This window comes from Vipera ursinii (assembly GCF_947247035.1).
Source record: "Vipera ursinii genome assembly, chromosome: 1".
Taxonomy (NCBI): Eukaryota; Metazoa; Chordata; class Lepidosauria; order Squamata; family Viperidae; genus Vipera; species Vipera ursinii.
Window position 1 is genome coordinate 191,848,525 of NC_139512.1, and position 25,348 is coordinate 191,873,872.

Below are 25,348 nucleotides of genomic sequence, written 5' to 3' on the forward strand. Positions count from 1 at the left end.
GAGATACAAACATAGCAGGTTTTGTATCTCCTTAAAGCAACCATGCCTTTCCTGGGATTTCATGACTGTCCTTTGCAAAAAATCTTGAGGAAAAAATTGTTTGGTTTAAGGCTGCAGAGAGATGGCATATTTGTGCCTATTTGGTAAAAGACACCCTTTTTGCCTTTAAACCAAACTGTGACATAGTTGCGGTATTTGCATTAAAAATAGAAATTAAACGAATAGCAAGTTTCCAGGCAGAATACAATCAGTGGCCTAATTATTACTTTTATGCATATCCTGGGGCAAGAAGACCTATCCCTTCAATGTAACAAAGCTAATAGGTTCAACTTTTATGAGTACAGAAAGAATCTTAGTCAGGACTTAAGCCACTGCTGGATAAAAGACTACTGTTTTTCCACCAAGTCCATCTATCTGTTAGGACTGGGGTGTCAAAACTCCAAACATCACGTGATGTGTTGCGACATATCGCAACTTTTTTGCCATTGCCAGCAATGGGGTAGGTGCGGTTTTGCTATGATTCATCTGGCCCGCCGGACAGCAGTTTGACACCCCTGTGTTAGGACAAAGTCTGTACTGATTTGATAAACTAGAAACATTCTGTATTATAATACAGTAATACTATAAAAGGCATTGTATCAATATATATTTAAGCATTACTGCATAACAAACAATGACTTTGTTTTTACTGTTATTTGCAAACTGAGTTTGCATGATTTTTTTTACTCTGACTTTGAAAAACAGGAACCTAGAACAGCAATCCAATCCTTAATAAAGGACCAAGAAGAAACAGAATCATTGCAGAAAATTATTGACTATCCATTGATAAGGGTAGCTTATAAGTAGCTGGTATATTATTTATGACTGTGCAGTTCAAAAATGATTCTCTATTGCAGTGCTTTAGACCTTGCATGAGTAAAAGATTTCTTTGCTATTAATTAAAGTAGCTTTTTTCAGGCTTTCATCAGATTAATTCTTAAAGCAGACACAACTTTTTCTCAGTTTTTTTACAAAAGTCTAAAAACAAGAGGCCACTTTAATGAAAAACAGAGAAATCCTCTGCTGACACAAGGTCTACGTTCTTCTAAAATATTTTAAAGCATTTATAGTCCAAACAACTTAAGTTTGAGATTTGGGAAGTTTAATTGTAATATGGTAAATTTAGAAAAAAAGTGAATTGGACAGAAATGCAATTCTTTCCTAGGATGAGTTTTATTGCTATCATATGTCTATTTGATGTTACTTCCAAGCTGAGAAAGTTCATATAAATTAATATTCTCAACTTTGAACAAAAGCATTATTACATCCACATAAATTGTGGACACATAATCTAAAGTACTTTTGCCAAACGTCATTCTATTAAACATAAACTTCTTAACATTATTCCCTGTAACCATGAATTTATAAACCAGTTTGGGCTAGGACAGTGATGGCGAACCTTTTAGAGACCGAGTGCCCAAACTCCAACCCAAAACCCACTTATGTATTGTCGGGTGCCAGGTGGGCGTGTGTGGCCCATTGGGTAAGCATGGCCCATTGGGTGGGCGGGGCTGCAGTGGTAATGTCAGACTGGGTGGGACTAAAAAGTTCAGTCAATCAATTCCAACTTTGCAATTGAAATTGAGTGATTGAAATTTTTTTTTGCACATGGAGGTGGAGGCCTAAAGCGAAAATGTTTTATGAAACCCAGCTGAAGGTCTAGGACTCGGGTGACAGCATGCATGCCCACAAAGAAGGTTCTGTGTGCCACCTGTGGCACATGTGCCATAGGTTTGCCACCACAGGGCTAGGAAGTTAAGCAGGAACTGGTCTTGGTAATAATGAAAAATCACTTTTAAATTTTTGCCAAACTACAGTACAGAAATATGTCTACACACTCATTAGGAATAAAGATTAACTGAATGCAATAGTACTAAAAGCACTAGTACTTATGCTCTGTATCACAATTAGCATGGATTCATATGAACATTTCCGAAGTTTATTTTCAGAAATACTATTTTGTTTAGAGAAGATTAAATTCTAGATACCCTTAAATTTAGATTAACTGTACAGTATCAAAATGCTATTTTGAATTGGAACTGAAACTACCATGAGGTGTCTGAAATGACATAATAAATTGCTGAGTGATAGCTTTCATATGGAGAACTATGAATAAAACAATTTTATGCAATGTTTTCCTCTTTCCTTTTAAAGTATTTTTTGTGAACAACAGGCTTCAGAAGAATTCCCAAAATATCACATAGAACTTTATAATTACTGGTTTTAAATAGTGTTAATAAAATATTATCATCTAACGGTTCAAATATAAACTAAAGCATGTTGAAATAATCTCTTATTCCATCTGAACATCTGAATTCACTTTGCAGGATATGGCGTGCAGCTGCATTTAGATTCAAAGCAAAAGCAACTGCAGTACATTGACCCATTGAATATTACAGTAGGTTTTGAGTTTCATGTTAGTTGGATTTATTGGAGAAAATTGATTTGAGTGCTTCTGCTTTTGCCAGAGTTTTTTAATGTTCGGAAGAAAGGAAATAAAGACATGCATAGGATGTGACTTTGATGTGCAACAATTATCTAAACCGTCTAACAAATCTTGGCTGAGGGAAGTAATTATTTTTAACGGTACAGGGTGGTCCGACGAAATGTTTTCCGCATCTCAATAAAACACTTCATATTCTTCGCAGTTTGGGAATGAAGCCACGTTATCTTGGCAAGTAATGAAAACTGACCAAAACGGAAGCAAAATTTTCCCTGCGTCGTTGTAGTACATTAACTCCCCTTGCTTTGGGGCAATAATAAAGTCGCCGGTCACGAAACACCAAACCGTGTAAAAAAAAACGTCCAGAGAGAAGCCGAGGAGAATCTCCTTCTCGACCAAAAGCGCGCCTCCTGGCGCGGCCTCGTGGCCAGTTTGTCGGCCTGGTCCACGAATCAGAAGCGACGCGTCTTTCGCCGCGACTCGCGCAGGAAGCGCCGCCATGGCTCTTCCCGCCCGCTGAGACGCCGCTGTTGCCGCCGAAAGGGCTGCTCAGGTACGGTTGGGGGAAGCCTCTGCCCGCCCAGGGAGCCGCGTGCGCGGAGGCGGGGATAGAACGGAGCCCCCCCTCCTCCCGTCCCGGCTAGGACCCGGGGAAAGTCCCGAGGGGGCCCGCGCTTCCTTTCGAGCCAATCCGGGGAAGGAAGCTTCGTTGTTGCCTGGATCCCTTTAGGTCGAGAAACGCCGGGATAGCGGCGTCTCTGCTTTGTGAACGAAAGAGGTGGAATTATATGCCGAACCAAGCATGCACGACAGCGAACCTGCGGCTCTCTCCTGGGCCGGGAAAGGTCACGTGTAGGCCGTGGGTCTTGCCAGTTTGCTAACCAGCGTGCTGGCTTGAACACCGGCGGCGGTGGTGGTGGGGAGAGTCTGTCCTGCTGCCCGCCGTCCTCCTTGCCTTCGCCGCGCCGCTGTCTCCGGCGGCTATGTGGGGGCTTATGGGTGGCGGTGTCTTTTTGCTTACAGCCATCCAATTGTGGCAGCGGTGTCTTCTGTTTTTTAATTACTCTTTTTTCTATTGTCGGCCCTCAAAATGGAGCTGAGAAACACCAGTATTTCAAAAAAAACAAAACAAAAAAACCCTAAAGACTGAAAGGGCTTTCCTTCTCCAGACAGGAAGAAATCTTAAGATTTGCCTTCTTGCTGGAACAGGTGAAGCCCATCCTCTTCTGCAGGCTCCATCTGGATTGACCGAGAAGGCCAAGATTTCCGAGATAACTCAGCTGTGTTTTTTTTTTTGTGGGTTTTTTAAACAAAGCATTGAGGCAATTCTCCCCCCATTCCAAAACAAGGGGCTCGTGCAGTTACATATTTGGAGAAGTGCGCAGCTGCCTGTTCAGGTCCTATACTGAGTGAAGGACTATAGAAGACAAGTTTTCCCTTAATGCTGTTTCAGCCACAGTATTTTGCCGAGCATTCTCATCCAGAAGCTGACTGACTTGAAATTCTCCCCCGCCATCTGTGATTGGATTCAAGGCTTTCTTAGGGATCGGATGCAAACAGTGAGGGTCGGGTCTGCTTTGTCCACCCCCCTGAAGCTTTGTGCCGGCATGCCACAGGGCTGCGTGCTTATCCCCTACCTGTACTCTTTATACACTTACGATTGTGTATCATCTGACCCATCCACTGTGATAATCAAGTTCGCAGATGATACAACTGTGGTGGGTCTTATTACAGGTGGGGATGAGACAGCATATAGGGCGGAGGTACAAAAACTATCCATATGGTGTAGTAACAACAACTTGCACCTAAACATCGGCAAGATGAAAGAGATGGTGTTAGACTTCTGGAGAAAAAAGGAGGAACCTGCCCCACTTTACATCGGGGATGACTGTGTGGAGAGAGTTTCCTCCTTTAAATTTCTGGGAGTCTACCTCTGTGAAGATCTGACCTGGAAAGTTAACACAACCCAGGTGGCTAGAAAGGCCCAACAGAGGCTTCACTTTCTTAGGGTCTTGCGGAAGAACAGGGTAGAACAACAGCTAATGACCCTCTTTTACCGGTCTACTATAGAGAGCGTCCTCTCGTATGGTATTGTGGTTTGGTATGCTGATCTGACAGCCGCGGATAGGAAAGTATTACAGAGGGTAGTGAGCACAGCACAAGACATTGTGGGCTGTCCCCTGACACCACTGGATGACATCGCCAGGGCTTGTTGCCTTGGAAGAGTTGCTCGTTGCCTTGGAAGAGTGAGGAAGATTCTCAGGGATGACTCAGACCCTGGACGGTATCTCTTTACTCTCCTACCATCGGGTAGGAGATACAGGAGTATAGCCAGCCGTACCAACAGGCTGAAAAATAGCTTTTATCCGTGGGCTGTTAGGCTTTTAAATGGGATATAATCTCTGTGAACTTATGCAGCATTGACTTGGGAGGCCGGTGTGTGGTGTAGTTGGTTCACATGGTGTGGTAGGATGGAGGGCTTGTCACTGTGTGTTGGGGGGAGAGAGAGCACGGGGGGGGGGAAGCTCAGCTAATCTCAATGTACACATGTTGTACTTTGACAATAAAGGTTTATTATTAGTAGTAGTATTCTACACTCTTTCTGTCAATAAGCTGAAGACTACTGTATTGACAAAATGCTTTTGTCAAGAAATGCCTCTTCTCCCCCCCTTTGGTAGTCTGACCACACCTAAAATATTGCATCCTATTCCTGGTATCACATTTTAGGAAGACAAGGGCAAACTGGAGCATAACCATGGAAAACAAGGTGATAAGAGGTCTGAAAAGAAAACCAAGGACTGCTTAGAGATGTTTGGTATATTTAGTCTGGAGAGAAGATGACTCTAGGGCAGGGGTCAGCAACCTGAAATAGTGAAAGAGCCACTCGGAACCGGTTCCCTCACAAAAGGAAAAACTGGGAGCCGCAAAAAATGTGTGCACATGTGCGTACATACGTGCATGCGCAGAACAGGGTTTGACTGAAGAGTGGAGCCAAGGCAAGATATGCACCTACCCTGCATATTTGAATTGATTGGTTGAACTTTTTTAGTCCCACTTTTTTTTTTTGGACTGCACATGGCAGAGGACTGGGAGCCACAGGAGATGGCTGAAAGAGCCGCATGCGGCTCCGGAGGTCTTCCAAGTGTTGGATGAGCTTTTAAAAGTTCCAGAAGATGGGATAAGAAAAAATACGTGTAAATTACAAGAAAGTTGATTTTAGTTGAATGTTAGGTTTAACCTTACTAATGGTAAGAATTCAGCAGTGACACACACTGTATCGAGATGCTGGACTATTCTTTTCTGGAGGTATTAGGGATACTGTAATAGTAGATTTTCAAACAGAGTATGGACTTGGATTAGATGATTTTCAAAGTTCTTTTCAACCTTTCGATTTGTGATACTCTGATATTACATGAACAGCAGTGAATACTCAGAAACACCTTTAAGGTGGCTGGAGATATTCACGTTTTACCCTTAATTTGGAATAACTTTGAAAATGGTTTGTCTTACCCAATTTGAACATTAAAAGTGCAGAATGACTTGGAAAAGAGCATTTCTAAGGTGCAATTACTGGGAATTTGTGTTTGGAGCCTTATAGCTGTGTAGAAATATCGATTGGTTTGAATGGCTGGTTAAGCCTCCAAAGTCCAAGGTGTTCATTTTAAAATGATTACCCATCCTCTGTGTTAAAAGAAAAATATCTACCCCAAAGGAAAAGTTTAAACTTGTTAGGGATGCACTGAAGATAATAGTGCCAAGTCACATATAAACTTTCTTCAGGCATTTAAAACTGAACAAAAATACTGTGGTGAGTGCTGATACCTATTAGCCTGGGAAGAGGAATATAGGAATTAGAAACTTCCTTCCTTCTTTCCTTCCCTCCCTCCCTCCCTCCCTCCCTCTAAAAACCAATGGGGGCAGGGGAAAAGTAAGTGTGTGCGATTGATTGCCATGACCCTTGGAGATGACAGTTTTTAAGAGAAAAACCTCAGGATTACTCTCTCTGATTTTATATGGGGAGAGGAGGAGAAATAAGAATATATAATAAGAAGAATATACTTAGAGTAGTATATAATAATTTGAAAATTTTCTGAAACAGTTCAGAGGGACAAAAGATTTGTAATGCTCCTAGATGTTTTCTATGGAAACCCCAAATTACATTTAAAGATAACAGCAGCATTTTTTTAAAGAGTTCATACATACACATAAACACACATACATAGAAATATGAAAAAATTCACATTCTCATAAGAATATCTATCTGTCTGTCTGTCTGTCTGTCTGTCTATCTATCTTGGTGATTGAGCCTGTCCTATCTAATGTACTCTTTGTTATATATCTTGCTTCCACAAGGTTTTACTTTTGGATTCAGACATTTGCAAGTTCTGTAAAGTGTTACAGACTAATTAGTAGGATTTTTTTTTTACTTTTATTCAATACTAAGTGTACATTATTTGCTTTTATGAATTCTATCAAAAAATGAAACTTGAAAAACGTGAGGCTGAAAAAAAGTTTGCTATTGCTTTAAGGGATCCACTCAGTAGCAATACCTTTTCAGGATCAAAAAGAAGAATGGAAAAAAATATAAGGGACCAAGAAGAGCTGTGTTTGTTCTGAATCATTTTTGAAGATTTATGAGTCGTAATGTCTGTGTATTTGCCACCAGACAAACAATGTTTAAAGCATTGTCTCTTAAACTCCACAAATGGTTCCCATTGAAAATCCCAATTCAGATCTGACATCTCATATTGGGAGGACTCAGAAAATTGTTACTTCAGATATTTGGACTATAAACAGTTCAGGATTCAAAAATGCAAAAAAGATGTATTTTATAATGTATTTTTAAAGTTAAAAATACATGTATATATCCTTAACATTTGATTTAATATTTTATCTAATATTGATGTCAAAAAGATCAAAATTGAAGGCCAGTTGAATTAGAGTTACAGTAATTACTGTGAAGTGATATAGCTGATATAATTCAACTTACATATTAAATGTTGAGGTTAGCCCTAGAAAAAATATTATGCAGGTTCTTGGTCAAAATAAAGCCTGAATTGAAGTCACATTAATTATAATTAGTATAAATTATTTTTGCCTTCCTGTTTGATAAAATTATGTGTCCTGAAAATTTTACACATGCTGAAGAAAGTTGCAAATTTTTGGTTGAAACACAGTTTGGTTTAATACAGGGGTGTCAAACTCAATTTCATTGAGGGCCGCATCAGCATTGCAGTTGCCCTCAGGGGGCCAGGTGGGTGTGGCCAGGGTGGGGGTGACCTACTGGGTGGGCGTGGCTAGAGTGTGTATGGCCTACTGGGTGGGCATGGCCAGCTCTACATTGTTCACATCAAGGGTGCCTATGGGGTCCTGGGCAGGAGTGGGACAGATCTGAGGGTCTCTGGCAGAAGGAGGGTCTCTGGGCCAGGGCCAAGGCAGTGGGGGCCGTTCCCTCACTGTTTCCAGGATGGCTTTGCGGGCCACATGAAACCACTTCGCGGGCCGGATCCGGCCCCCGGGCCTTGTGTTTGACACCCCTGGGTTTAATAGGTTCAAATACCCCTGACGGTTTGTGGGGTTCACTTGCTATATTTCATATGTTGTCCTTGTCTGCTATTTACTTAGATGAGCAGTACTGGACCCAGCCCAATGTCAGCTGTTCTGTCTAGCAGTGGAAGAGGGACTGGAAGATCAACAAACTTTATTCTAGAATTGCAAAGTATGATGTGAGTATAATTCTGTTTCTGTATCTCACAATATTTATGGCTAGGCAATAGTCCAGGGGTGTCAAACTGCCAGCCCGTGGGCTGGTTTCATCATACCAAAGCCGTGCCCACCCCATTGCCGGCAATGCAAAAAGAGCCGCGATATGTCGCAACACATCATGTGATTTAGCAAGTTTGACACCTGTGCAATAGTAAAGGAAAGGTTTGATTAATATATATTAATGATCTGATGTTGCAAAGGGTAAAATGTATTTCAAGATAGAATAAAGTAGCAACGACATCCCTTGACTTTGAATGATAAATAAGGCAATAAATATAAAATGTTATGTATGTCTTATAATAGCTTTATGATTTTCTACTTTTTTATGCTTAACAATAAAATAATTGCATTTATACTAAAGTTAGCATTACTCCTGACATTAAGAATAATAAATATTAGGGATGATGATTTACAGTGAATTAATTAGTTCTCCTTTGTTTTTGCTTTTCTTTTATTGTTTATTGGTCCATGATCTGTAGGTTTCATAGAGCCATAGATTATATATTGTTCCGTATTTAAAGTATAATTAGTTGTCTTCTACAATGGACCAAATTACAAATCTTGATTTAGAAGAAGGAATCCTATTAAGACTTAATAGATGTAAGGGAATTGAGATTGTTATTTATGGATAATTGTTTCTTATTTATTGACCAATTAATTTTCATTTTAAGATAAAAGTGATATCTTTCTATTAGACCTCCAGAGGGAGTATTATTATAAATATGGTGACTAATTCTTTAGCGGCAAGGATTTGCTATAGAAATCTCAATTGCACTTTGCTTTATGTAGTTTGATTTTTTTTAACAATGAGATGATCTATTTAGAAGAATTCTTATGACTACCCCTCAAAAGATAACTTCAGATTTTTTAAGCTAGGACAAAAACATTCTTATAGATGAAAAACTTCACACCTTTATTTTTAGATGTAAAATGAGTAACTGAGATTGTTCTATGTATTTCCCAGCCTCTGTAAGTTGGTATGTCCCCGGCAGTTACTTTAGGTTTTTTTTTGTAAAGAAAAGCAGAACTAGAAGATGTAAGATAATGATTTGGAATGGTTTATGGGAATACTGGGCTATAGAAAATAGTTTGGATTGATTTGAAAATTTTTTACTGCTTGGCATTTGCTATCCCAAGATATATATTCTTTAAGGTTTAGGTTAAGGTTTACTTTGGCCACCTAATGAGAAGGAAGGACTCACTGGAGAAGAGCCTAATGCTGGGAAAGATTGAGGGCAATAGAAAAAGTGGACGACAGAGAATGAGGTGGCTGGATGGAGTCACTGAAGCAGTAGGCGTGAGCTTAAATGGACTCCAGAAGATGGTAGAGGACAGGAAGGCCTGGAGGAACATTGTCCATAGGGTCGCGATGGGTCGGACACGACTTCGCAACTAACAACAACAACAAGGTTTAGTTTCTTCCCTAAATACTTGGTATAGTTGCAGGCAAAAAAGTGACCAAATTCTCAATTTTGAGATCCTAATAACTATAGGTATTACTATTTATGGCAATGTTGAGAGAGTCTTATTAGAAATGTATTCCACTTTAAGGTTCTGAAGGAAATATGATACATTTTATATTTATCTGCATGAATTAGAGATACAGTACAGGTTGAGTACAGGTGTTTCATAATTGAGCCCAAATTTTCTGTTGCTAAGCAAGACACTTGTTAAGTGAGTTTTGTCCCAGTTTAGCAACTTTTTGCTACCATTAAGCAAATCACTGCAGTTGTTAACTGAATCATGCAGTTGTTAATCAACTCTGGCTTCTCCCATTTACTTTGCTTGCCAGAAACTGGCTGGGGAGGTCAGAATGATGATCACATGATTCTGGGACAGTGCAACTGTCATAAATACATGCCAGTTGCAAAGCACCTGAATTTTGATCATGTGACCATAGGGAGCAGGAGACCAAAAAAAGGGGGGAAAGCGCAAAAAGAGGGGAAGACCAAAGAACCTGAGACAGAAGAAGGTGGAAAAAGGTGGAGAGACAACATCAAAGACATACCAGAACAGCATCAAATAATGATGATGGAGGCTGCCAGAAGTAAGCAACCAGAACTTTGTATCTCCCTTGAAACCCAAAGTGATAAAAGAGGAAGTAAAGAAGAAGAAGAAAACTGGTCATAAGTCTCTTTTTTTCAGTGCTATTGTAACTTTGAATGGTCACTAAACGAATGGTTGTAAATCAAGGACTATCTGAACTTGTGCTGCAACAGCTTGCTTGTGGGATTGTTCTCAAAAGGAAGCGATATCTTCCTATAAAATAAGGTCTCCCTAAGTGAACAATTGCTTTTTCACAAGGAGTTGCCAATAGATGCTAGGGGCCATCTTGATTCCAAGGTACTTTTATGCTTTGTAATCTGAATCTGAAACCTTGCAGCACCCCAATACACGTCTGCAGTCATGTGAAGAAAAACAATTGGAATTCACAAAGTACTACTTGATGTTCTTTGCTGGAATGTAGAACAGTTAAAAATCGACCATCTGGATCTACCCTTAAAATATCTGTGAACTGAGTCCCCAATCTTTTATTTGGATATCATAGTAGTACATTTTCTTTCTGTTCTTTTGTTCCTCTGATCCAGCAGCAAATTTATATTTTGTTCTTAATAATATGTTTTGGTATTTGGACTGGAGGGAAATAGAACAGAACATTTCTTGGATTTGGAAATCAAAGGGCCTGAATGTGGAAATTATGGACAAGCAGCTGACAAGCATCATTTTATGTAATTGCAAGACTTCCTGATTAAGCACTTTTGAAAGTATATACCCAATTCCTGTTAATACATGAGTTCAGCAGTAATAGAAAACGTAGACATCTTCGTATTCTTTTAAAACCAAGGACAGTTTTGATTTTAAAAGTTATCCAAACAAATAAACCTGATTCTGAAATATTTTTGATCAACTGTTTAGATAACTTCATTGGAACTGCTGGAATACTTTTAAGTACATTTATTTATTCTACTTTGTTTCTTAAAAGAAGTCTTTTTAGCAGAAATAAAATTTCATGATAGGAATAGACTATGAGCAAAGTTAAAATTGTTTTCCTTGGTGTCTGATTTATAGCATTGACCCCTAATTGTTCTAGGACTCTTCAGGGCTATAATAACAAAATGTAATATATATCCCTATCTTAAAGCACATTTATTTGTACAAAAGGATATTTATTATTCAATGAAATCAGTCTTTAAAGATTTTAAGAAATGATTTTGTCCTAAAGAGATAAAAATTGTGTTTGCCACAGAGACTTGCTGTTAGTCCATTTTAGGTATGGTGCTTGATAATTATGCTACTTAAAGGTTAGTCAGCTAGATACAGCAGGATTGACTAATGACTTTAAAATAATTAAATATTTTAGAAACCTATCTCCATGGCGGCAGTATCTTGTTAAAACTACATCAGAAATGATAAATTAAGATTGATAGCTGTTCTTAATGACCTCAGAAGCAGCTTTGGAAAAGATCTAATGGGGACTGAAAAAATAGAGATTTCCCGATGATTATATAGCTGATATTTGCTGTACAGTCTAAAATATAAATTGAGCAATGGAAACATACAGAAAAATTCTGATTTTCCTACTGTTATGCTTATGTTAACATATAATTTATGACAAGATGTGAATATATGCACTGCATATATTTCCTTTATCTCCTGTAAAGAATGAAGCTACAGTGCCAATTAATAATAAAATAAACATAACTAAAATTAGCAGACTGGAAATTGGAAATGTAGTGATTTTGACTCTAGAGAGCCTCATTTCAATTATTTAATCTTTCCATTAAATGAGAAATATATTGAAACTCAATATTATATTGGACTATGTACAGCAGACGTGTCAAACACAAGGCCCGGGGGCCGGATCCGGCCCGCGAAGTGGTTTCATGCGGCCCGCGGAGCCATCCTGGAAACAGTGAGGGAATGGCCCCCGCTGCCTTGGCCCTGGCCCAGAGACCCTCCTCCTGCCAGAGACCCTCAGACCTGTCCCACTCCTGCCCAGGCCCCCATAGGCACCCTTGATGCGAACGGTGTAGAGCTGGCCACGCCCACCCAGTAGGCCATACGCACTCTAGCCACGCCCACCCAGTAGGCCACGCCCACCCAGGCCATACCCACCCGGCCCCTTGAGGGCAACCGCAATGCTGATGCGGCCCTCAATGAAATTGAGTTTGACACCCCAGATGTACAGTATAGAATTGGTATACTCCATGTAGAGAAGTGTTATTTAATACATGCACTTCTTATATATGCGATATTAGCTCTTCAATTAAAAGACTAAGAAAAGCTTTTAAACAGGAAAATGTCTGTACTGTATATGTTGACATTTTTGCATTTGGGGAATGAAAAATTACCTTTGAGTACATTGCTGTTAAAAGGTACTTCAGGTGAAAGCAGTGTCTAATGAGAAAGAGAAGCAGGACAGGGACGCCTCTAACTTACTAGTGTTTAACTGTATTGCACACTGTTAGCTGTATTAATAAACTGCATTTTGTCAGTATTCTAAAATATACTGTATCACTAGCAATTAGAAATCAGTAATATTTTGAAAATGTATCCTTCACTCAAGAAAATTATTTTTTAAAGCACTTATATTGTATACTTTGAGATATGTATGCTAAGAAATATCATGTAACATTAAATAAAAAACCTTTCAAAACATAGGACTTTAGTTTTATAATCTCTGTTGGGGAATGAAACCAAAAAGATAATAATATCCAGAAAGAAATATTAACAACTACCATAACAGTGTTAAATGCAAAATAATGTTCAGACATTTCATTTCATTTCATTTATTATATTTGTATACCGCCCTTCTCCCGAAGGACTCAAGGCATAACATGAGCCCAACATTATGCTTACACATTCAAAATGTCACAGCAGCTGAAAGAAAAATGGAAGCTTATATTAAGTGAGAACAATGCAAGCTTACAGCAGATAGTACATGTGTCTGTAATAAATACTTTTATAATTTTAAATATTTGCTTATAATCTTTTGCGTACTGTGTGACTTTGTATTTTAGTTCTGCTTTGGTATGGTTTATTGTTTTAATGAAAAGACTAAACTTATTTATGTTTGGTATTGTACTTTGAACATGCTAGTGTAATATATCATTCAAGATAATTCTGCTCTAAGGAACTTTTAATATTAAAAGCATCAAATCTACATAAAGGTTCCTCACTAATTCATCCTTTTCTCAATTTTCTGTGGATGGTGGTGGGAAACTTTCTCAGGATTTTTAAAGCATCATCCCATCAGTTTTCTAAGAAAGGAATGGCACATCATTTGTAGAATCCTATTGTACTTAAGTCAAATTCTGATAAAAAGTTTGACCACCTTTTATTTTCCTGGCTTCAAGTTGCCTGGAGAAGACCCTGCAGTTTTCTTGGCAAGATTTTTCTGGAAGTGTTTTGCTATTGTCTCTTTCCTTGGGTTAAGAGAAAGGGATTGGCCAAAGATTACCCACTTGGCAAAATATATTTCATCTTTAAAGTTACGCAATAGCCCAACCCTGTTCTAGCTACTAGTGATCTGTGTTCTAGCCTAAATGTGACCCTGTGTGTTTTCCTAGTATTTTCTTTATTTCACTCTTCAAATCTGTTTATTATTATTGTCATATCCATCACTCTAGAGAGTTGATTTTGGTTGATGTTGGAAGGAAATGGTAATAATGATCTTGTCTATGAAAAGGCTGGCAGATCAAGCTGTAATTTGAGGTTACACAGGATTTCTCTATTCCATTCCATGATTGAATTTCTGAATCTAAACATTCTGTTTAGTGTAAAAATAGCTTATTTATTGTGTTGAACCTCCAGTTTGAATCCTTAAAACTTTTGTTAGGAAGTAGTTGCTATAAGTCCTCCATCCCCCAAATCAAAGGTATTATCAAACTAGATAAGGATGTTCCTGTTTGCTGTACATTGTATAATATTCTGAGGCAATACCCTAAGTAGTCACATTAGAGATAAGTTTTGTTAGAAAGGATACAGTGTTCTACTACCTAGTAGCTCTAGATTTCATTGTTCTGAATGATTCATATTAGCTCAGTAATCTCTTAAACAGGGAGCCGGTTTGGTGTAGTGGTTAAGGCATAAGATTAGAAACTGGAAGACTATGAGTTCTACTCATGCCTTATGGACAAAGCCAGCTGGGTGACTCTGGGCCAGTCACTGTTTCTCAGGCCTAGGAAGAAGGCAAGGGCTAACCCTTTCCGAAATCTTGCCAAGAAAATTGTCAGGCCTAGTCCAGACATTCATCAGGAATCAACACTGACTCAAAGGCACACACAAACAAAATCTTAAAGGAGCTATAAAAATTCTCCAGTATTAATAGCCCTTTATTGCAGATTGGAGAGGGCATAAAAAAAGCTGAAAATACAGGAAATTCAGTGAGCTCTTAGCTTTTGCTATTAGCCATTGCCCCTTATTAGATCCCAATTGAAAAGCAGTATGTTACTACAAGGTGCCACTGTGCTTTCCTATATCTGAGATTGATTTGTCCATATATGCTGCTTCTTTCTGTTTGTCCTCCTAGATGCTTGGTAGATCAGAGATACTAGAACCCCACAGGGTATATACCACCTTCCCTGCATTCACTGTAGTGTAGGTTTGCCACTCCTTCCTTTCCCAAACTCTAATGGAAAAAGATAAAACATTGCTGGCTTTTACATCTGGTGATTGCTGTGAAAAGTGGGAGTCTGTTGAGTCTATTGAGAAACTAAAGCAATTTCTATTCTTATTCAGCTTTGTATTCTAAACAGGCCTAGTCATCTGTAATAAGCTGCTGTAGAACGGATGTATATATAATGAGCTTCATGTGTCTGTCTTAATAAACAAATTATGCCAGGATCTTTCATTGTTTACTAGTTTAAAAAATGTGCATGTATGTGGAGCAGTATCACATATATCCCTTGCCTAAATATAAATTGAGTAGACATATATTGGTTTCTTGAATAAAGCCCAATCCCAACATTTATTTAAATATGTGTTAAGGGAGGAAGATGCTGTGATTTCCTAATATCGCTAGTCTTGTACTTGAGATTTTGCTATTCAAAACCAAAGTTTTTTCATTGTAGTATGAATTTCCTGCACAAATGGGGATTCTGATAAAGCTTCTGATTATTCTGATTATTTTTATTTATTTATCTATATTCTGCCTTTATTTTTTATAAGTAAGATGGTAATCATATCCAACACATTTTTCTCCTAATTTTCCAAAAATAACAACCCTGTGAAGTGAGTTGGACTGAGAGAATGCCTTTTTCAGAGCTGATTGTCTGAACCAATATTTCTATTACTGTATTTCTTTCCAGCTAAATTAGTAAACTTTATTCATATTAGTGTTTTTCAAAGATGTAGTAATGCAAAACACAATCCAAGGTTTTCCAGAATTTTAGGTGATTGGACGTATTTGCTTTATCTACTTTTGTTTTGCAAATTTGTGATATGATAGTGGAGAAGGTTTTGTTTAGGTTCTTCCTGATTGCAGAACATTTATTTAATTTTTAAAAAAATAACAGGAACATAAACAGATTAGACACTTCATAATTATTAAAAAATAGAGTTAATTTCGTAAGGGCTGCTTATTGCATTTGGTGTCTAGTAATTTAATATATTAATTGTCTAGAAGTTTGTCCTGAAAAAAAGCCAATAATAAAAATGGGATGGGGGCAGGTGAGAGGAATGACTAATATGGACTGTGGGGAAAGCAAAGAAAAACGAAGAGTGGGTAAAGTTAATTGAAGAATTGGAGTCTGAGATTTTCAGTTAAACTATACCAGATGTTTATACAAAGGAAGCAAGATACATACATGTCCATAGATGGGGGGTTACTAAAATAAATTTCTCTCCAATCAGTTTAAGCTGTAAAGTTTTACCATCTTACAGGGTCCTAAAATTGTTATATTCTGGAAAACATGATTACACATATTAATTTGACTCTGAAACATCACTGTTATTTCAAAGAACTAGAAACTGATGGGTCAAGTATGGGAAAATAGTCTCTTTGCTATTCTTACTGCTAAAAACCTTCCCTTCACATTGAAAAGATAAATGTGTGAACCCAGTTACTTAAGTTATTTGCATCTTGAGGATATAGAGTATTCTTGGATAATTATGTCAAACTCAAAACACATTATTTAGGTCATTGGCCAACTTTATGTAATATAATACTTAGAAGAACAATTCTTATGAAATATAGAGATCCTGTATTAAAATTACTGTATAAAACATTTGCAAAGATATGTACATGTATGAAAGTACTTTTATATGTGTGTGGGGGGATATTTTTTCTATTCAGTTAAATAATTAAACATTTTTTTTAAAAAAAAGAAGCTCAGAAAACCAGGAAAAACAGTGGCCTGTGAAATGGCTACCACTTTTTCATTTAGCAGTCCTGGTAAGGCAGCAAAAGAGATCATTTGTTGCACTCCTTCCTTGACTGCATTAAACTTCCCTGTAATTTGTATCTGCATAGATGAATAGATTCAGGACTGAATAATATAATGAGTTTTTTTCCCCAATTGGTAAGTGTGGGAGTTGAGTTAAAACTATTTGTGGTTGCTTATTATTAGAATGTTGACTTCCCAGTGTTTGTTTGCAAAAAGTCAATACCAATCTTTGCTAGACTGTTACATTTTTATCTTTTTAATATATAAACTTTATAATATATAACTCAGGGTACTTAATATTCCTGCCTCCTATTTTCTCTGACAAGTGGGTTGGGGTGCTCTTTGTCCATGCCATACTATACTTAATGCTTTCCTTTATTTTATTTAACTTACTATACTGTTGGATGCTATTGTATCCTTGGTATACTGCTGACTAGAAGTAGTACCCCTTTAAGTCCTTGTTTTTATGGCATAATATACATTGCTATAATTTTCTGTTTTTTTTTATTTTTTTCCATTAATGGTTTCTCAATAACATGACATTCATTTTTTTCTAGTTTATGTTAGGATATCTGTAACTGATATGACTGGATTTCCCACCCTAAAAAGGACAGGATTGCTTTTTTAAAAGAGTATTATTTTTATTTGATTTGTATTTTTCCAATCTTTCACTTTTTTAGGGCAGGTAACAGCATATTAAACAATATTTGTTTTGGCATAAGCATAATCTCTTACCAATAGTGGTTAAATTTTTGGATCACAGTTTCAGATTCTATTCACCTGTAAAATTTACTGAGTTGATAACCTTTTCTTACCCTATATTTCCCATAAAATTATTTTTAAGGTAAATGAAATGGGAGGGGGAATTAAATAGGTATGCTGAGCTTCTTGAAGCCAAAGCAGGATATAAGTGTGAATTATGTGGCAAATCACAATTACTGAATGCATTCCTAGAATGGATGACATTCCGTGTTTCCCCCAAAATAAGACCCAACTGCAAAATAAGCCATAGTATGATTTTTCAGGATGTTCGTAATATACAGTAAGCCCGATCCAAAAAATAAGTCCCGGTTAAGTCAGCCAGTCGGACGCAATTAGTACCATATTTTCTCCAAAATAAGACCTAATCAGAAAATAAGCCCTAATGCGTCTTCTGGAGCAAAAAATAATATAAGACCCGGTTTTATTTTCGGGGAAACACGGTAGCAGTAACTGTTCTATTTCCCTGTAAGAGAAAACTAGAATCATGAAGTAGAATTAGATAGTACATGTCGGTCTACTCCAAGTGAAATTCTGCATGGTTTGTTTTAATGCTAGCTTTTTCTTCCAGATGCAATTTTAACAGTTTAAATAGTTAAATTTAACAATTCATATTTAAACTATTAAAGTAGGTAACAGTTTGCAAACTCCTAATTTTCAGCCTCTGTGTCAACCCTTTTGAACAGAAGGATTTGTTGGCCTTCTAATTCTAAAAATAGATTTCAGTAAAAGAAAATAAGTGCTGACTTCATGATCTTTATGGGCCACATGAGACTTAAATAACTATTCTGCTGTATTATTGCAAATGTTCTATTCTGTTCACCTGATTTATGACTCGGAATCATTGATAAAACATTTAGTGTCTTATAAAACAAAACTCAGTTGCTAAATCTTCCTGAACCTGTTTAGTCATAATTTATGTGTACTTTTTGTTGTGCTAACTGTAGAGTGTTCAACAGAATCCTTTGTCTTTGTACTAATGAGTAATTGTCTGGCTTTGGTTTTGGAGCACAATATAACACATTAGTTTTAAATAACTCAGTGCTCAGTCAACGATTCTAATAAAAGCCAAACTTGTATTGCCTTATCTAATGGACTTCAGACGAGGAAGATAGTTTTGTCTCCCATTTTCTAGCTAGAAATTGAAGCTGAGGCACAGTAGTATAACAAAGTCTTTCATTAAGGATATGACCAACATTGATACAGTCATTTGGTAGATGACAAATCCTTAATATAAGTGTGGCAGTTTATGACTGTTACAATGCAGAAGGGTGTAGGTCTGAAGATGAGAAAAATATAGATGAATAGGCTATGATTCCCACTCTAAAGCAGTGTTTGTAACTGCATTATTATACTGATGTCTTAATGGTCTTGTTCTATAACTGACCTAGTGTATGAGTCAACATGATTTGGTTTAATGTAGCTGTTGCCTTCCAGTGTCTTTATTCTTATACACATAGATCACTTTCAGTGGGATATATTATGCAGGAAGAAACACATTTTGATAGCCAGGCAGGCTTTCCGTCAGCTTTTTTTGCTCACATGGTCTTCAGACAACATAGACTAAATACAGAAGAGTGCTGGTAGCTTAACAGTTAACTTTTTTTCCCTTTTCTTTCAGCCAAAACATTCCTTGCTCCACATTTCCTTAGTAGAAATGGGAAAAAATCCCATGAAGTACAAACCCAGGAATAAAGAACGGGGAAGGGTTGATACAATGGGAAGGAAGGCAAAAGAAAGATGGGAATAAAACAGGATGAAAATGTGGTAACTGGACAGAGAAAGAAAGGAACGGAAAGAAAAAAGTGACAGTTCCTGGTAGAGTAAGAATATCTGTAGTGTGAAGCTCCTATCAGATTGAGAGTTCTAGAAAAACTTGTATGGGATTGAAGGGAGAGAGGTTCTTTATCCATTGATGTGACATACTTGTAAGCCTCCTCATTCTGTGAGACAGAATTCACTTTTCCATTTCAAAGCCACCTGCTTTCCTGTAAATAATTCTTTGGGTATGATTTACTTTCTTTCCCCTTGGTCAATGGTAGTAATTTCAGAGAAAAATAATTTACCTTTCACATAGATATTATAATAGATTATGTATTGGTTCTTTTAATGGAAAACATGCTTTACACTAGCTTGTCCATTTCTTCATCTATGAGGATATGTGATTTTTATGAAGAGAAATATTGTATATAAGAAATGGGATAGTGTATATCAAGAAAAGATAGGATGATTATTTCCCTCAGATATAAATAAACTATTTACCACTTTTTTAAAGAAAAAAACCCAAACGTTTATAAAGAAACCTGTGAGGAAATCAACTAAAATAATAAGAAATTGGAAATATATAAAAATATATTGAGAACTTTTTTCCTTAAGATGGTTGTTGTTGTTAGTTGCGAAGTCGTGTCTGACTCATCGCGACCCCATGGACAACGTTCCTCCAGGCCTTCCTGTCCTCTACCATCTTCTGGAGTCCATTTACGCTCACGCCTACTGCTTCAGTGACTCCATCCAGCCACCTCATTCTCTGTCCTCCCATTCTTCTCTTGCCCTCAATCTTTCCCAGCATTAAGCTGGGTTGTTGAAAAAGAGTGCTATGACCATCATATTCTCTTGACAAAATTGTACTGTCTGTCTTGGGTGGCCCTGTACGGCATAGCTCATAGCTTCATTGATTTATGCAAGCTCCTTTGCCACAACAAGGCAGTAATCCATGAAGGGGTTTAAGATGGTATCATGGCTTAAATGTTGGTGATTTTCATTAACTTGTAATTAAAATAAATGTACATTAATGTGAAAAACCAAGCTTTTCTAATTAATAACTTCTTAAATACAGAAATAAATATGAAAAGCTTCATTCTGGATTAGGAAGATTCTGTGACTTTTTTGTTTAATGATGTTTTCACACTCTTGTGTATGCTATCTCAAGTAATTTCAACGAGCAGCCCTATAAATTGAATAAATATAAATAAAATATTGGGTTCTTTCATCTCATTTTGATTACTTTATAGTGTTGCTCTCATTGGTCCAACTTCTACAACTATGAAGATATTTTGAAAGTTAAGGCTTTGGTTTATATTCTATTCATTAAGTAGAATTGGAACATAAGACGAGAAGGAGCCATGGATTTTACAACAACGCGAACCCATAAAGTATTTATATGTAATTTACTATGATTCTTCCTATAATGGCAAATTACATCCCCCTTGGAAAATTCAAAAAATACTTATAGCATTCTACGATCAGGGTTTTGTTTAAGAACTTGAAGTGAGTAGAGCCTAATGTCCTTCCATACAAACTGTTTGATAAAATTGAAAAGGGCAGTTTAGCTCATTGAGTCAAATCCTCTGTAAGATAGTCAGGTTTTGTGTGAACATCTTACAAAGTAGTGCTTTCTTGATGCTTGTTTCATTTGTATATTTAGGAAGCTTTTTAAAATATTTAACCTTTGTTCAGTAGGCAATTTGACCATTGTTACACATTCTGGAATGATTGAGAACACATTTTAGTTGAAGTGTGATGGGGTTTTATTTGGTTTTGTTTAATTTTTCAGGGTTCTGGTTTTTATTTTCTATACGTTTATAGTGGTTGGATTGTTATTAGTCATCAGTGTTATATTGTATAAGATGAGTAGCCATATAAACCTTATAAATAAAGAAATCTTGACAAGTTACCATCTGATGCTACAGACAGTTGAAAAGTGCTATATCACATTCCTTACTGTTTTTCACAAGTAATTTCCTTTATTGTCTCCTTTTAAGACTTAATTTCCAGTCTGTTGATCGTCGATATAGCCTTTTGTTGCTTTCTTTTCTTGACTCTTACTTGGACATAGTAGTCTGGCCAACTGTTTGTATAGCCTATGAGTTTGAAACTACACTTCTGCTGATGTGATCCAAAATTGCACTTGCTTTTTTTGTAACCGTATAATACTGCTAACGTATATTCAGCTTGCAATCAACTACAACTCTTTTCAGATTATTTTCAGATGCATTATTATCAAGCTAAATATTCCACATCTGTCTACTTGATGTATTTATCCTAAGTAAATAAAGATACTTACTATTAAGTTTCAGTCTTATTTTCATGCTATTTCTGTAATTGACAAAATATTTGGATGTTCTTTCTGTCTTCTAGAGTATTATATAGTAGATCTGTGTAAAGCATTCAAAAGAGTTGCTTCATAACTGCTTCACTGCCAGTGATGCTTTCAAAAGACATCACTGTTAATAATTTGGGGAGAGTCTGTTGCTAACAGTTTACTAGATACTTTTTTTGAATAACATGTGTGGTGTATTAACCATCTCACCTAGTTATATATCATCTGAAGATTCAATAAGGGCCTCTTTGAAGCCTTCATCTGGGTCATTAATGATAATGTTCCTCTAATACTGCATTTGTATTTCAGTGCAGTTTGATGTGTAGTTTTTAAACTAGTACTGTATCCATCTAATAAATCTGCCATTCAACTTTTTACTTAAGTAACGTACAACTAAGAATGCCATGTATTTTAGCAAAATGATTTCCGATATATTTAATGTCTATAGTGTCCCCACAATGAACTAAAAAAGCTAGCCAATTAGTAAAAAGCACCCTACCCAAAAGATTAAGCTGATCTGACTTGTTCTTGGTAAATCCATGATGAATTTTAAGACACACACACACAAAATTCAAACCCTAATCCATTTGTCAATCCTACAAAACTACTTTGGTTACAGCCATCTTTCTTCGTTTTTCGGCTTGCCACAGCTATGGGGAGAGGGAAGATGCATTCTTCTATTTCAGTCAAAACAATAACTTTCTTGTAGGAACCAAGGTCAAATCGCTCAAGTGTTTGGCGGGCTAGAATTACTGTTAGAGAGCCCACCAAAGGTGTTAATTGGAGAATATGATTAGTGGGTGGGGAGTTTAACTTCTATTTTGTAATCTTTTGGGGGTGGGACTTCCAGGCTTGATTTCACCTATGTTTGTGCTGATTATTATCAGAGTTCTTATTTGTCCTGTCTCATCTATCGGAACCATGACACCGTTGTTAATGCAGTATTAAAACTGAGGAGCTCATCAAGTCTCATCAAATATGACAAGGGAAAAATGATAGCAAGGATTTTATTAAGAATTCATAATTTCAAGAATATGAAAGAAATTGGGAGAAGGGGACTTTTTATTCTAGAAGATCACAGGACAGTATTAACAGGAAATGCCTATCCAGATACGGATCTGTGAAATTTTTCTAAAATATCATACAGCTTTCTTAAACCATCTATAAACTGCGTATAAATGGAGATTTTATATGTTGATAATATATAATAGACACCCTATACTGTTTAATCTAGAACTATGTAGAGCTTTCAGGAAATTCCCAAATAAAGCAAGATGGTCACATTTTCCATGTTCATACATAGAAAGGATGGATTGATATGATGTTTGCTTTTTAACTGGAAGATAAAACACGCATAACTAATTTTGAGCACATCTATGTCTCTTCTGCTAAACTCTGTCATTATTCATTGTTGTTGTTGTTGTTATTATTTAGCCACCCTTTCCAGTGGACTTATCTACTACAGTATTGTAATATTTTCTTTTCTTTTTTTATTGAAAAGTTTTAAAGTACATTTTAAAAACATAAACTCCCTCCCTCCCCCTCCCCCCCACTTACCGTCCCTCCCCCTCCCCCCCGACTTCCCTGAATACAGGGAATTAACTTTTACAAACTTAACTGACTAAAAAAACGCTTAAAATTCTATCGCACTTTAACTCCCCTTAAACATAACTAGATAACTAAATACTAATAACTAAATAATAATACATCTTATAATACTAATACTTATTCATATACTAAATGAAACTTTTTAGTCGCATATTTATTCTGAATATAATCGATCCATCTTCTCCATTCCAAAATATATCTCTGTTGCGATTGTTCTTTCAAATATGCTGAGATTTTTGCCATTTCTGCCAGGTTTGAAACTTTTAAAGTCCACTCTTCTATCGTAGGCAGATCCTCCTTCTTCCACTATTGAGATACCAAAAGTCTTGCTGCTGTTATTAAATTCAACATCAATTTGGTTTCTATAACAGTACAATCTGTAATAATACCCAACAGAAATAACTGTGGAGAAAACCTTATCTTTTTCTTAAATATTTTCTGCATATTACACCAAATTTTAATCCAAGAAGCTTTTAACTTTTTTGCAAGTCCACTATATATGATAATACGTTGCATCATCACAACTACACCTCCAACATTTAGGCTGATAATTTGGATACATACATGCTATTTTTTTCGGATCTAAATGCCATCTATAAAACATTTTATAAAAATTCTCTCTTAAATTTTGTGCCTGTGTGAATTTTACATTTCTGACCCAAATTATTTCCCAAATATCCATCGTTATTGGCTCCTGAAAATTCTGGGCCCATTTTATCATACACTCTTTAACAAGTTCCGTTTCTGACTTTGATCTCTGATTTGTTTTACCAAATTTTTATCAGTTGTCGAAATGCCAATTTTCTGGTCTTCTTTCCATCTAGCTTGTAACTGCCCATACTGAAACCAGGTCTGAACTATTTTTTCTTCTTTTAAAATATTAAATGACTTTAATTGCCATACATTCCTTTCCATTCTAAGAATTTCTTTATATGTAGTCACATCATGTTTAAATCCCACACTTATATTTTCTATTGCGTGTTTAGGTATTGCCCAAATTGGTATTTTATAATTTAACTTATATCAATATTTTTCCAAACTTGCAACAGAGCATATCTTAATATATGAGTTTTAAAGATATTATCCACCTTCTTATCATACAACAAATATGCATGCCAACCATATAATAAATCACATCCCTCAATGTTCAATAATCTTCCTTGTGTTAAATTAAACCAATCACTAATTGATGATAAAACCGCAGCCTCATAATATAATTTAAAACTAGGCATTTTAAGACCACCTCTTTCACGTATATCTTGCATTATCTTAAGTTTTACTCTCGGTCTTTTCCCTGCCCAAACAAATTTATTAATAAATTTCTGCCATTCTTCCAAATTTGAATCTTTTTTAAGTATAGGTATCATTTGACGCGGTGGCTCAGTGGGTTAGGACGCTGAGCTTGTCAATCAGATGGTCAGCATTTTGGCGAGTCAAATCCTGAGTGCCGCGTAACAGAGTGAGCTCCTGTTACTCGTCCCAGCTTCTGCCAACCTAGCAGTTTGAAAGCACGTAAAAAATGCAAGTAGAAAAATAGGGACCACTACGGTGGGAAGGTAACAGCGTTCCGTGCGCCTTTGGCGTCTAGTCATGCCGGCCACATGACCACGGAGACGTCCTCAGACAAGCGCTGGCTCTTCGGCTTTGAAACGGAGATGAGCACCGGCCCCTAGAGTTGGAAACGACTAGCACGCATGTGCGGGGGAACCTTTACCTAACTTTTTATCATTTGAAACAAGAATAAAAATTTCACTGCTGCGATTCTTCCCAATAAAGACAATTGTAATTTTCTCCAACTGTCTAACTCTTTTTGTACTTTTAACCATAACAATTCATAATTATTTTTATATAATTTCACATTTGAAACTGAAATATATACCCCTAAATATTTAATCTTTTTAACAATTTCAAATCCTGTTAATTTTCCTAGGACTTCCTTTTTTTCTATAGTCATATTTTTAGACAATATTTTAGTTTTTTGCCTATTTATCTTAAATCCAGAAACTTTTCCATATTGCGAAATTATCTCCATCAAATCTACAACCGACAAAGTCTGTTGACTTAATATAATAACCAAGTCGTCCACAAACACCCTTAATCTATAATCTTGATCTTCTATTTTAATTCCCTTTATCTTATTTGAATCACGTATCTTGATCAATAATATTTCCAATGTTAAAACAAACAACAAAGGTGACAACGGACATCCCTGTCTTGTACCCTTTTCAATTTTACGCTTCTGTTAAA

At 36.6% G+C, this 25,348-nt stretch overlaps 1 protein-coding gene across 1 annotated transcript in view; it reads left to right on the forward strand.

The window, feature by feature from the left end:
• Window positions 1-2,761: 2,761 nt before the first annotated feature.
• The window catches only part of SUPT3H (SPT3 homolog, SAGA and STAGA complex component), a 273,613-nt gene continuing 251,026 nt past the window's right edge, over window positions 2,762-25,348 (forward strand). Inside the window, exons 1-2 of the mRNA XM_083349958.1 lie at window positions 2,762-3,035; window positions 8,108-8,208. Of these exons, the coding sequence (XP_083206084.1) occupies window positions 8,108-8,208 (101 nt within the window). The 5' untranslated portion in view covers window positions 2,762-3,035. The remainder of the gene's footprint in view (window positions 3,036-8,107; window positions 8,209-25,348) is intronic.